The 13953-nt window shown below is 44.2% G+C and overlaps 1 protein-coding gene across 1 annotated transcript; it reads right to left on the bottom strand.

Moving 5' to 3' along the window:
• Positions 1 to 867: 867 nt before the first annotated feature.
• Zswim7 (zinc finger SWIM-type containing 7) lies at positions 868 to 13948 on the bottom strand. The gene is made up of 5 exons (XM_034506425.2): positions 13795 to 13948; positions 11202 to 11223; positions 8315 to 8417; positions 2510 to 2614; positions 868 to 1259 (listed from the first exon to the last, which is right to left on the bottom strand). Exons 1-5 carry the CDS (start codon positions 13868 to 13870, stop codon positions 1143 to 1145), a joined length of 423 nt encoding a protein of 140 aa, XP_034362316.1. The 5' UTR covers positions 13871 to 13948; the 3' UTR covers positions 868 to 1142.
• Positions 13949 to 13953: the final 5 nt, after the last annotated feature.

Below are 13953 nucleotides of genomic sequence, written 5' to 3'. Positions count from 1 at the left end.
GACCTCTGGCATGGGTGGCTTCTTGTACTTAGCGCAGTGAGCTCCGGCATGGGTGGCTTCGTGTACTTAGCGCAGTGAGCTCCGGCATGGGGTGGCTTCTTGTACTTAGCGCAGTGACCTCTGGCATGGGTGGCTTCTTGTACTTAGCATACTTACTATCTGTACCTTCCTTACTCTGAGCCTCTTAAAGAGGCTCATACTGAATCCAAGTCTCTCAGCCAGCATAGAAATCTTCATTTTTCTTTGCTACAACCCAACACAGTGCTCAGCCAACCAAAGAACACTGCAATATGCATTTGGCTTTTTATTTAGCAGCCCTCTGCTAATGCTTTGTGTTTTCAGGAACTACAATTGGGGTGGGGGTGGCGGTTCCCTAGGCTATGAAGTCACCTACTCCATTTTTCTATCTCCTCAGTTCCTAAAAGGATGGATGTTCAGAGCAGTAAGAAGCTCCTGACCACCTAGGATCTGCTGGCTGTCCAGGCTTTTTCCTTTAGGTTCTTTTCTGGGCTTTCAGAGTTATCATTGAGCCTTTGTTCTCCTGGGCCTATCTTATCTCCAGCACCACTCCTGGTACCTAGCTGCTCTTGTGAAATTCCTAGTAGGATCTAGTTTCCTTCCAGGGCTTTAGTATGTTCTTTATCCTGCTAGAAGCCTAGAGCTGCTCTCAAGGCAAGCCCAGCTCCCTGCTCTGCACACCGTCTCCCAGCACAGCCACTGACAGCAGCCCACGGTGAGTGTGGTAGAGCCCTCTTCTCATACGTGCTACCCTTAGCTATTGGTGTGCTTTGGTCCATGTAAGCGTGCTCTTACTCAGTTTGGTCTGCTGTCCCACCTTTAAACATTACTAGTGCTTCAATAACTTGATCTGATTGCAGACACAACATGGCTCAGGCTTTATTTGAGTCAACAATACTTAATTCTACCCAGGGACATTTCTATCTGTGGGGCTCAGAGGCTGGTTAATATTAAGACCATAGAGGGCCCTTAACCACACACACCCTCTGCGGCCTACAGGTGAGGGCAAAGTGACAGTCACAAGTCTGGAAGTGTGTCCCATTCCTCCACCTTGTGCACCGTGAGGTGTGAATGCATTTCCTGCTAGGCTTCTGTCTTGGAAGTCCATGTTCCAGCCACACCTTCTATGCTTCTTGTGTCCTCTCCATCAATAGTAGGTCTGTCAGTTGCTTGTCAGAAACACTGAGCTGCTGGCAGTTCCTCATAAGCTGACTAAGATAAATTGCCAGAAGATGCTTACACTGAAACACAAGACACAGAGCTGTTAGGGACAAGCAGGGTCATGTTTGGCCAGTCTAATCAAGACCTCACCATCACATGCAAGGAGGAGAGGGAAACTCTGCCATGGTTTCATTCTGCCTTCAGGGTGTGGTTACAGCAATGGCTGACAGTCCTTGAGGCACTGTACTGGCTCAGTGTTCCTCCCCAGTGAGCTCATGTGGCTCTAATAGCTACCCAGAAGCTTCAAACTTCACTGTAATGAATGTGCAGAACCACTACTTCATTTTAGGCATTGCTACCTTCCTGGGTGAAGAAGGAGTAGGGGAAATTCTCACATATACACACCTGTGGGGAGATGACCCTATCAGATCTATGTCCACGGGACACAGCATTGATCCTGAGAGGACCATGATACAATCCTGTCATTTTACAGGTGAAATATACCTTACTAGTGGTTAGTGGTTAGTGTGTGTTTGCATGCATGCATGCGTGTGTATGTATGTGTGTGTATGTATATATGTATGTGTGTATGTATGTATGTGTATGTATGTGTGTATGTATATATGTATGTGTGTATGTGTGTGTATGTATGTATGTGTGTGTGTGTGTGTATGTATGTGTATCAATGAATAGAGATGCTCAAGCTGGCACTAAACTCCCAAGATTTCAAGTTGCTACTGGTCTATAAACAGTAGGAACGCAGTAGGCTTTATTATTCTCTACTTTGGCAAGACTAAGGACTAACCATCTGCTCTTAGGAGAGGAGGATGGTGTGTTTCTTTTCCTTTGGAACTAGGGATGTGCAGATAGGTGCTGTCCTTACTTGATGCTCTGGAGTCTGATGGGCTCACAAAGACTGCAAGGTATAGGCAGAGGCGGTCCTGCTCCATGTGAGGTGAGGGTGAGGCCAAGCTGTCGTCATGAGAGGGGTATGATGTGGGAGCATCTTTTATTTAGTTCTCTCTTTACTGGGCGATCTCCTTCCCCAGAACTCATTTCCAAGATTACTTTACTGTCCCCCACAACCTCATCTATGACCTTTTAAATAAAAAAAGCAGGAAAGTAACGTACCAAAAAATGACATCCTGTTTTGGGAGGCTGAATCCAAGAAGTGACTAAGACAAAGACAGTAAACCACAATTTCTTCCAACACTAATGGAAATGCCCATTCTGTGTAAACCCCCCACCTCCCAAAAATATGTCCCTTAAAGTCTGAAATGAGGCTAGCCTCTTCTCTCCACTGTGTGCAGCGGCGAGAGCCCACACTTACCAGCAGGCTGTCATTCTTCCGTAACACCGAGAAAGAGAATGCTGGGCATGAGCAGTAATGACAGGAAGCCAGACATGTATATGTTTTGCCAGAACTCCCTAGCACCTGGGAAGAACAGGGCAGTGTTAGTTTGCTCGTGGTACATCTAACTTCCTAACAATCCATTCAATGTGTCAGAGTTGCTATGGACACCACTGAAGGTCTGCAGTGGGGTTTATACGAAAGGAGAAACACAAGCTGCCTTTCCACAGCATGCAAACTCATCTCTTCAGATTCCCAGGACTTTGGAGGCTGGAAGAGTCTCAGCCCATTCCAGCCCTTCCACACGGCAGCTTTGTTCCATGTGATGCACAGGTCTCAGCCTGCAGGCCTAAAACGGAGGGCAGGGGAGGAAGGCTTGTGTACATTTTACTGTGGGCCCCTTAACCCGTGGTATTAGACAGCACATAGGGACATTTCTAGTGCTGCTGTGACATTCCCGGAGAGTATGAGTGGGTAAAGGGTGTGGGAGGCAGAAGCAGAGGCGCCCTCGTCCTCAGATGAACAAGTAAAGGGGTGTGTGAGCAGCTTGGGGCGCATCCGCGTAGGAGGATAAATAAAGCGGTCTTGTGAAGGGGCTGACTCAGCTGCTCAGGACGGAGGTCTCAGGACAAGGCAGGTTCAGACCGGCCTACTCATCCAGTGATGGAAGGAAGGACACAGATGGGTGCTGGTGAGAGACTCAGTACCACCAACACCTTTGGAGACACTTGAAAGGAGTACAAGGAAAAAAGATTTGTCTGTGATGTGATTGGCTCAGTTTGCTGGAGAAACCACTCCTACCACCAAGCAGCCAAACACTTCTTGTTGGCAGCTTGCTATAGTTTGGATTCTGAATGTCCCCCAAAGGCACGTGTGTTAGAAGCTTAGTTGGTATCTCCTGGCACACACAGGGAATGGTAGAACCTTTAGGAGGCAGGATATAGTTAGAGGGAGCTAGGTTGCTGGGGGCATGCCTTTGCAGGAGACACTGGGACTCTAACCTTCTTCCTGTCCTGCCTTTGCTTCCTGGGTGTGGGGTGAAGAGATCTCAGCCTCCCATTCCTGCTGTAATGTACGGTTCTGCCACAGGCCAACACAACAGGGCCCAGTGACCATGGATGGAGACCTCTGAAACTGTTAGCCAATATAAACCTACTCTCCTTTACCGAGACTTCTGCCACATATTCACCATAGTAGTGGACACTAGATAACACAGGCTGCGTTCTGAGAGTTAACTCCCAAATGAAGTAGATTATTATCAAGAAAGGGAAGTACAAACATTTCAATTATTTTATAATGGACTGTCATCTGAATTTGCCAGAAGGCTTTCAAATTAAACTTAGGCTTTAAGATGGCCCCCTAACGGGGCTGGAGAGATGGCTCAGTGGTTAAGAGCACTGACTGCTCTTCCAGAGGTCCTGAGTTCAATTCCCAACAACCACTATAATGGCTCACAACCATCTGTAATGGGATCTGATGCCCTCTTCTGGTGTGTCTGAAAACAGTGATAGTGTACTCATATACATAAAATAAATAAATCTTTAAAAAAAGGCAACCTAAACAAAAGGTCAGGATTGATTTGTCAAAATTACAATGTCAGCAGTCCCAGGATCCTTTACTCCAACCTGAGAATATCAGGTAAGGACTTCACTAGAGGAAATAATATGCTCGCCTGCTGTGCTTCTGTGTGTCTGCTTAGTGCTTAACAGGACACAGCTATTAGGTTATTTTTTGACTAAGTCAGCAAAACTCTGGGGATTTTAGATTACTAGGAATTTCCTTTTTCTATACCACAAAAGACTGGACCTAGTTTACATCAGGCATTAAAAGCCACCTCTTACACGCTCCTGTCCCAAGGCCTGCTGTGTTAGAAACATGACACACACACTACTGACTATCAGTACAGTTTTCCTAGTGAGTCTAAACAGCGGGGTGGACATTAATGCTGACCGACTCCCACTTAATCCTAAAGCAAACTCACCAGCACACGGCAGCGATGTGCACACGCACTGCCTCTCCAGACCACCGAGAACATAGCTTTAAAGTTCTTTCTTTACTTGGCTCCCCTGTCTTTTCTCTCTAGATTTAGATTTATATTGGAGCAGGCAAAGCCTCCAGGACTCTGCAGGTCCCAGATCTATCACAATGCTTCCTCCTAGATTACACTGAATCAAAGTCTGGTGATTTAGGGAGAGGTATACATTCTACAATAGTTCCTATGCCTCACCCTTTCAAAGGCTGAGAGTCGAAGTAAACTGGTCAAATGCCTGGGGCAGTAGATACGCTAAAGACAGGAAATGCTTTAATTTGCTTCTTCCTTATCTAGCAGTTGACTACTAATGAACCCAATAATCAGGCAAAAATCTGAGCTAGAAATGTTTAGAACTGGAAATTGACCTTAGGGGTAATTTAATTCAGTGGAAGAAGGATCCTCTCTTACAGGAACTGCTCCGGGTTCTTCAACTCATCATAGCATGGGCTGGAATGTGCCCCCTTCAATCCCCCTCCTTAACTGAGATTTTAAAAAAGAAACAAACAGGAAAGAACACACTCAAGACCAGGACTGGATTTGCAGGAGTCTCACGGGGCAGTCTGGAGTGACCAAGGGTAAGGTAGCTGGTCATCATCCATTCACAGGCACAACCTTCTAACCACCACAGCCTCATAGGCTGCTGCATGCTAGGAAGCTACAAAGAATGTGAGTGGCTGAGCAGAAATGTAGCATGTTCTGCAGGAGGGCTGCTTCAGAACTGGGATTGCTGAGTGGGGATGTGAGGCCTGGAACCACACTTGCCTCCTGAGGATGTGCAGGAGGGTATCCAGCCTTGTTCTGTAAACCCTGCAGACTTTCAAGAGTGAAGCAGCCCAACCTAAGAGAGCAGAATGTGTTCAGAAAGCAGCTCAGGAGACAGTAACAAATATGACTTTAAAATAATTACACAGTACACCCAGAGGACAGTGAAAATATTGGGTTGACTCACAGAATGGTTACTAGCTGGGTATCAAGGCAGTGTCTGATTCAGCATTTACTGTCTTCCAGGCAGATTCTTCCTGTATTACTGCACAGTGCACCATAAGATTGATGTGAGGCTGCTAAGGTTTCTAGTCTCATTCAACTTCAGTCAGTCAAAGCTGACAGCTACATATCTGGGGAGTATTTTTCTTTTTTATGACAAAGTAACACAATTTAATAAAGGACATGACAGACAATCATTAAGAAAGTCATATTCATAAAAATAATCAAAAATAGTTTTAAACAAGGTCTTTAAATTTTTAGCTGGCAGCCACATCACATAAGTGAGGGACAGCTAGAAGCCTACCTGCTCTGGTCAAGTATAATGATGGTAATAGAGCTGAGACCAAAAACCCCTTTTTACCCAGTTTTAAAAACATTTATATTATTTTTATTTTATATGTAGGAGTGTTTTGCTTGCCTATGTGTACGTGTAACATGTGTGTGCCTGGTGCCTAAAGGTTGGAAGAGGCCACCAAATGCCCAGAACCCGAGTTACAGGCAGTTGTGAGCAGCCATGTGTACAATGGGACTGAACCTGGATCCTCTGCAGGGCTGCCGAGCCATCTCTCCAGCCCTGAAACCAGAATTCTGCAGTGAAGAAACGTGGTGAAGGCTGGAGGGATCTAAGTCTTGGATATTATAAGTATATAAAATACAAAAAGATAATATAAGAAAGAAACTTAGCGGCTCCAACTGATTGGAGAAACAACCCCACCGCGCCCCCCCCACCCCCCAAGAAAAAAAGTACTATCCTAAAATTACAAACATAGCCACACTCCATTTCCCTTAGTGGAAACATATGGCAATCTGCCAAGTCAATTAAGCTGGGCTGCAATATGAGGGCAAGTTGATTCATAAGTAGGGACGCATAGTTGTCAAAGCAGGCTCTGTTCAAGTCATTCTCTAAGAATTAACTGGCACCTTCTTTTAATATAGTTACTGTCTTGGTCTCAGCTCTGACAAGTTCCCTAGAAGCTAGAGTTTAAACAATAAGAAGATTTCCTACCTGCTGATGGTGTCTTTCTTAACCACTGTGAGCCAAGCACATACCTGACAAGCCACAGGATTTCCCATCCTTCCTAAGATGCTCTTCCTTCAACCGTGGCTGCACTCACCACTGTCTCCTGTAGCTGACCTGGGAGCAGGTGCTTACGCTGGCACACTTTTTATATAGTCTTTTCTAGTCTCAGGTTGTAAATCTGGCAGTGTGGGGTACCCAGATGTGACGTTACTTTACCCTTTGTGTTTCAGTTTCTTGCAAAAGAAATACTTTGCTTTGCTTCTGGAGAGAGTAATCAATAACAAGAAAATAATCCAGAGTATGGTAAGGGGCCATCACTTCACAAATCTACTCTAAGTGCCAAGGGGCAAACTAAAGTCTGTACAGACCTCCTGAACTCAGGAGTCTGACTCATAAATAGTTCTTAACAACAGTTTTGAAAGACTGATGTTCACCAGATTATTCTAGACACATGGACTTGCCTCAAGAAACATTTTTACACTCTCTTTCTGAGCTGATAGCCCTCCTGGGAACATGGTGAACGTTCCTAAGACCCGCCGGACAGGAAACAGAGTGGCTATGGTGGGCAGACTAAGCCTATTTTCCGTAAAAAGGCTAAAACTACGAAGAAGATCGTGCTGCAACTGGAGTGTGTGGAGTCCAACTGGAGATCCAGGAGGATGCTGGTGATTAAGAGGTGCAAGCATTTTGAACTGGGAGGTGACAAGAAGAGAAAGGGCCAAGTGATCCAGTTCTAAGCTGATTTTTGTTATGAAGACTATAAACCTTTTATCCTCTTTGTGTTTGGGGAAGGAATAAATTAAAGCTTTCAGAAATTGGAAAAAAAAAAAAAAAACCATTTTTACCTTTTCCTGTAAACAAGTGGTTATGAACAAGAAAGATGAAAATGCCAATAAATGTATGGGGGTACGTACCCCTATAATCAATCAACAAGAGAGCAGAGGCTGGTACGCTCCATTAGACTTGAGAAGAGAGCCTTTCCACACCATTGTTAGTTCTACATACTGCAGTGGTAGAATCAAAATAGTCGTATTTATCTTTAATTTCTAGAATGCCTGGAGATACTATGTTAAGCACAACAAACCTGGTATAATAATATTAAATACTACATGTCCTTGTATGTGAAATCTAAATCAGTCCAACTTAGAGAAGAGAGAGGTGAAGGGGAGGGGCTTAGGGAGACAGTCAGAGGGGGCAGAAGCTCAGGAGAGTTACCGACTACAGTAACTAACAATGCATCACAGACCTAAAATTTGTAAGGGTGTGTTCTCATCACAGAGAAGGAAGCACATAAGGTTTTTTTTTGAGATAGTTGGATATGTCACAGCATGAAGCTATAAGGTATATATCAAGATGTCATTTTGTATTGTCATATATAGTTTTTGTCAACTGAAAATAAATACAAGGGGGCTAGAGAGATGGCTCAGCGGTTAAGAGCACTGACTGCTCTTCCAGAAGTCTGAGTTCAATTCCCAGCAACTACATGATGGCTCACAACCATCTGTAATGGGATCCGATGCCCTTTTCTGGTGTGTCTGAAGACAGCTATAGTGTACTCACATACATAAAATAAATAAATAAATCTTAATTTTAAAAAATGAAAATAAATTATGATTCCGTTAACTTTTCTAAGTTGGGTCACAAAGCTTAGTACACACTTCATGTTGGTCATCAGCTTCCACAGAGACTGACTAGATTTATGTCCTAAGGGTTTCTGTCTTGGCTATCCCCGCCTCCAGACTTCTACCTGGTAAACACGCCTTCCACTGGGTGATGAGATTAAAGTGACAGACTCTCGATCAACCAGGTCCAAGGCCTGGATGGCCGATGACCCAAACACAAACTTCAGCCTAGGGAGTACAAAGACACTGGATTAGAAGGGCTGATTCCGAGTCACCTCAAGAACTTGACACAAAGGTTTACTGTCCTATCTTTGTGTGTGATGATGGAACCCAAGGCCTCATGCAGGGTAGGTGAGCTCTCTACCACTGAACCTCCGTCTCTGCACCGCCAGTGCATGTGTGGTTCCCAAGAGTCATCCACTTCTTTCACAGAGGGTGGCTAACTGTGGCTATGAGGGCAGTGCTGGGATCATGAGCACATGCCAGCACTGACTTTTGTAAGTGGCACTGGAATCAAACTCAGGCTCCTGTGCTTGCATGACAAATAGTTTACAACAGAGCTACCTTTCCAGCTAACCCCCACACTTAAAACAAAAAAAAACAAATTTTAATTTGGGAAAAATATTAACAAAACCCATGGACTTGGGCTGGAAAGGATGGCTCAGAAGATGAGAGCCCTGGTTGTTCTTGCTGAGAACCTGAGCTGGATTCTCAGGACTCGTGTGGCAGTTCTCTCCCATCTGTGACTCCAGTTCCAAAAGATCCAATGCCCATCTCTAGCCTCTGTGGGCACTGCATGCATGTGGTGCACAGACAAACATGCAAACAGAACATCCATACACATAAAATACAAAATCAGAAAAAAACCTCAACCAATCAATGAAACCAAATCCATGGATTCATTTACTCCCCAGAATAAGTGTTTTCAGTTAACATCTTGTTCATTTATTTCAGATAGTTTTTATGTTTTAAAATAAAAGACTATAGTATTGCAGCTAAAAAAAAAAAAAAAAAAAAAAAAAAAAAAAAAAAAAAAAAAGCTCTCTTCATACTTCATTAAAGAGCTTCCAACTCTTTGGCAAGCATTTATTCATCCCTTCCTTGGTCTGGACTCCCTCTTCCCTCTCTCTCTATCCCGCACTGCTGGGTAAGCCCAGGGCCTCATACGTTCAGAACACACTCTCTTTCTGAGCTACACCTGCAGCATGACCCCATGCTACTCACTGGGTTTTTCCTGTTAATGTGTTTGTATCTTGTTCAAGGGATGACTGTATTATACACGTGCATATATACCTATGCACATACAGCACTGCTTATCAAGTTTAAAATATAACATGTGTATTGCTTCATTTTCCCAGAATCTAGTCTCACACACAACAGTACTGGGAAGAACTGAGAAGGAGTACTTTTAAATTTCTTATACCAAATACATGAAGATTTATTTAGTTAACAAAAATAAGGAAATGAAATTTGCTGAAGAGCCTCTTAATCAGTGATAACCCCAGTTAACTTCAGTTATTTTAAAAATGGCTTTGTCTACTTCATGACTTCTATGAACATCTCTCAAACACACGAAATATTTTTATTACTTTTGATGGCTATAAAAACAACTCTACTGTAAAAAATCAATCACATTACTCTCCGTAAGCTATTTTTGAGTAGATTATTTCCAGTTTGTTGTGTTGTCCTATTCAGTACTGGGTGAATCTGCTCATTGTAAAGTGTTTATGAACATCACAGTTTCCTCCTTGGGTGACATTCCTGTAAGTGTGGCATCTAGGCCAGAGGATATGTATGTTTTAAAGCCATACTGCCAGTTGCCAGCTGTGGTGGTTTGAATTGAGAATGGCCCCCATAGGCTCCTATATTTGAATGTTTGATTGACAGTTGGTGGAACTGTTTGGGAAAGACTAGGAAGTGTGGCCTTCTTGGAGGAGGTGTGTCACTGGAGGTGAACTTCACAGTTTCTCAATGCCACTCCCTGTTTCCCCCGCCCTCCTTGTCTTGTGGACCAGATGTAAGCTCTCAGCTCCTTCTCTAGCATCATGAATGTCTGCCTGTCTGCTGCCATGCTCCCCACCATGATGTCCAAGGTCTCGTAAGCAAGCCCACAATGAAATGTTTTCTTTTTAAGTTGCCTTGGTCATGATAGTCCTCACAGCAGAACACTAACCAAGATGCCAGGCTGCCTTCCAATTGACATCTCTAGCAAGGTATTGCTTATCCATTTCTCCATATTCCTGTCAACATTTTTTCCTGGGGTTGCTAGTTTCATAGGAGAAATTATCTTTTAATTTGTATTTTATGATCATCAGTAATATTTATCATTTCCCCCAGAAGATTTTGGGCTATGTGCATTCTTTTATTATTTGCCTATTTTCTACTTCTTAATTATTTTTAAAAAGATTTATTTTATGTGTAAGTGCATATGTCTGAGTGTATATAAATACATTGTTTGTTCAGGTACCCATGGAGGTTAGAGAGGGATATTTGGCTTTTGTGAACCTCCCGAGGTATGTGCTGGGAACCAAACCAAATGCTCTCAACCACTGAGTCCACTCTCCAGATCTGACTTAAGGTTTTGGGGTTTGTTTTTGAAACAAGGTCTTACAAGGTCAGGCTGACCTCAAACTTCTGGTGTAGCTGAGGATGACCTTAAACTCCTGGTCCTCGTTCTTCTACCTTCCAGGTGCTGCATCTAAAAGTGTGCCACGAAGTCCATTTTGTTGTTAAACATTAAAAAAAAAGTGTGTGTATAGGTGTTTTGCCTACATGCAGGTCTGTTCACCATGTGTTTGCAGGGCCCACAGAGGCTAGAAGATGTATCCGATCCCCAGAGCTGGAGTCATAGGTGGTTATGTGCCTTCTATACGGAACTCTGGTCCTTTGGAATAGGAGCAAGTCTTATTTCCAGCTCTCTTCTTACTTTTAAAAACCAAGAAATATACTGAAAGGATCTGGCTCTTAAACTGTATAACATTTTTAATAGATCAAACAAGAGTCTGTACTTACGATAAGAGAAGCTCGTCAGGAACTGTAAGGTGGGAACAGAGAGTTAATCAAGTTAGACTAGTGAATACAAACACGAAGATCTTATAACAACTATTCCAAATCACCGCCTAAGACGTGAACAGAACCCATCTATCCAATTCTACTTCATTCCCAACCCACTAAAACCATAATAAGAGGATCTATTTACATATTTAAAGAATCATTAGTTTCCAAGGATGAGGAGGCAGGGGAAACAAAGGCTAAAATACACTGGAGGCAAATACAAAAGTGGAACATAGCTTTCCAGACAGACCTCAGCAAGATGATCTTCAGCTGTCGGTAGGAAGAACTGAGCGCGGGTCTGGCACATACCCCAGAACCTACTAACCTCCTCCACAACCCCCTCTGCACAACGGCAGGCAGATCGCTGTGAGTTTGAGGCTAGCCTAGTCTATATATTGACTTCAAGGATAGGACTATATAGACAGTGCCTCAAAAATAAAAGAAAGAAAATAAATAAAATAAAATAAAAGAAAGAAACAAACACGCAGAAGGCTCAGTCTTCGTTCCTTAGCTGTGGGTGGCTGTTGCTCCCTCTGGCAGATGACTGAGGATGTTCAAAAAGGCTCAAATAGATTCCGGGCTACGAGAAAACACCAGCAACAGGGGGACTTGCTACTCTCTTCCCAACATGGCTGTTGCAAGAATCAGTCCTCATCCTTTTCCCCTACGGCTGAGCTGCTCTCCCAGGTCTTTACCCTCCAGGCAAGAGACTGTCTGGGGATCTGACCCAGCAGACAGGGAATAGCACTGTCATGGATGTTCAGCTAAGTCACTTGGTAAGAAGTCAGTGACAGTCATCTGTAAGTCCTTACTTCAGTTTTCTACTCTTAAACATGCCAACTACAAGTTACCACAACGAAGTAAAAAGAGAACAAAAACAACAAAAGAATCTAGTTAGAAGAAACACTGAAGTCAGAGGGAAAGTTCCAACGACTATTACTAATACCAGAGCAAAGAGGCTGATACAATAATAAAACAGGCAGGAGAAAATTATAAATTAGATATGACATCAGAAATTAAAACCTCATAGAAAATCTGTTAGATACAGTTGAAGGAAGGTTCCAAGAAGCAGAGGCAGGGACAACAAGATTAAATATAGGACATAAATCACTCAGGCACAATAAAGGACATTCTATAGCCAAGGGACAGGAATACTAGGAAGAAAAAAATAAATATTATCAAGGAAGTCAACAGAGCCACATGGTAGGGTGGAAAACAAAACCAGGGGCTGAGGAGATGGTGTACCTGTTAAGAGTGCTGGTTCCTGCTCTCTAAGACTGAGAGTTTGGTTTCTAGCACCCACACTGGGTGGCTAGCTCTTAACTTCCTGTACTGCCTCTGCTTCACAGCTCCAACTGCCTCTTCTGGCCTCTGGGGGCTCCCTCACATATGAACACACGGCAGACACACATACACACAGAAGTAAAAATGAAACTTGAACAAAATCTTATCAGAAGCTTGAGAATCGTGGTCATAAAGATGATATAACTGGCTCTCCACACCCGTGGGACCAACATCTGTGGACTCAACTAGAGATAAGAACTGAGGGGCTGGGCCACGGCTCAACAGTTGAGAGGAGAGGAGCAGAGTTCATAGCCCAGCGGGCTCACATTCCAGTCCATGGGGATCTGATGCCACCTTCTGGCCTCTGAGGGCACTGCACCCACATGGTACACAGATATGCAGGCAAAACACTCAGACACACATGTTTAAAAGAAACGGGAAGGCCAGGTACACGCCTGTAACTGCAACACTCAGAAGCCCAAAGCATGAGCACAGGGAGTTCAAGGCCAGCCTGGGCCATAATGAGGCCGAACCAAACCAAACCAAAGCCGGCACTACCAACCCCTGAATCCTATACTAAATGTCATTCTTCTGCCACACACACACACACACACACACAGACACACACGTCTTTTTGAGACAAAATTTCCAGTAGCCCAGTCTGGCCTAACATTATGTAGCTGAGGTTGACCTTGAACTTCACAAGTGCGGAAGATTACAGCCATGTGCCAGCCTTATGGGGCGGTGGGGGATCCACGGCAGTTCTACACATGCTAGGCAAGGCCTCTACTAGCTGAGCTACACAGTAGAATCTCATTACCCGTTTTCTACAATGGCTGGTAAGCAATCATCCTTGTTTAGTCATTTTGTTGGAGACAGGCATAGGGCGACCTCTACAGACCAAAGGGAAGAAGTACTTTTCAACGTGCAATTTCTTTTTAAGATTTTGCATCCCTAGAATGTTTTTAGTAAAATATATTTACTAAACAAAGTAAACGACAGTATAATTTTTAAACTTTGCATCACGGATTGCAGATAAAGATACTGAGTAACTCAAAATTGTCTAGGCATCTGCCATTCCGCATCCCTGCCCTCGCCCACTCCTTGGGTGTACCCAGTGGCTTTCTTCAAGAACCCGGGGTTCCCGCACACCGGCTCGCATTCAGGTATCTGACGTCCAGTCACCCAAATTTCTGAAGCGATCTAACGAGCACAGGCTTCAGGGACAGAACCACAAGGGGTAAGAATAAAAGCCCGCGGGCCGTACTTTTCGCGCTGTCCCGCACAGCGGCCGCCATCTCACTCAGGAGCTCCTCCACGACCTCCGGCAGCGTGACGGCCATGGCAAGCCACCGGCTTTTCTCCTCCGGAGCGCTGCGAACTCAACGCGCGCCAAAGGCCGGAGGCGGGGCGAGACGGCGTGACG

Source organism: Arvicanthis niloticus, chromosome 6, assembly GCF_011762505.2.
Source record: "Arvicanthis niloticus isolate mArvNil1 chromosome 6, mArvNil1.pat.X, whole genome shotgun sequence".
NCBI lineage: Eukaryota > Metazoa > Chordata > Mammalia > Rodentia > Muridae > Arvicanthis > Arvicanthis niloticus.
Note: the sequence above shows the minus strand (reverse complement) of the source record. Positions and strands in the feature narration are given on the sequence as shown.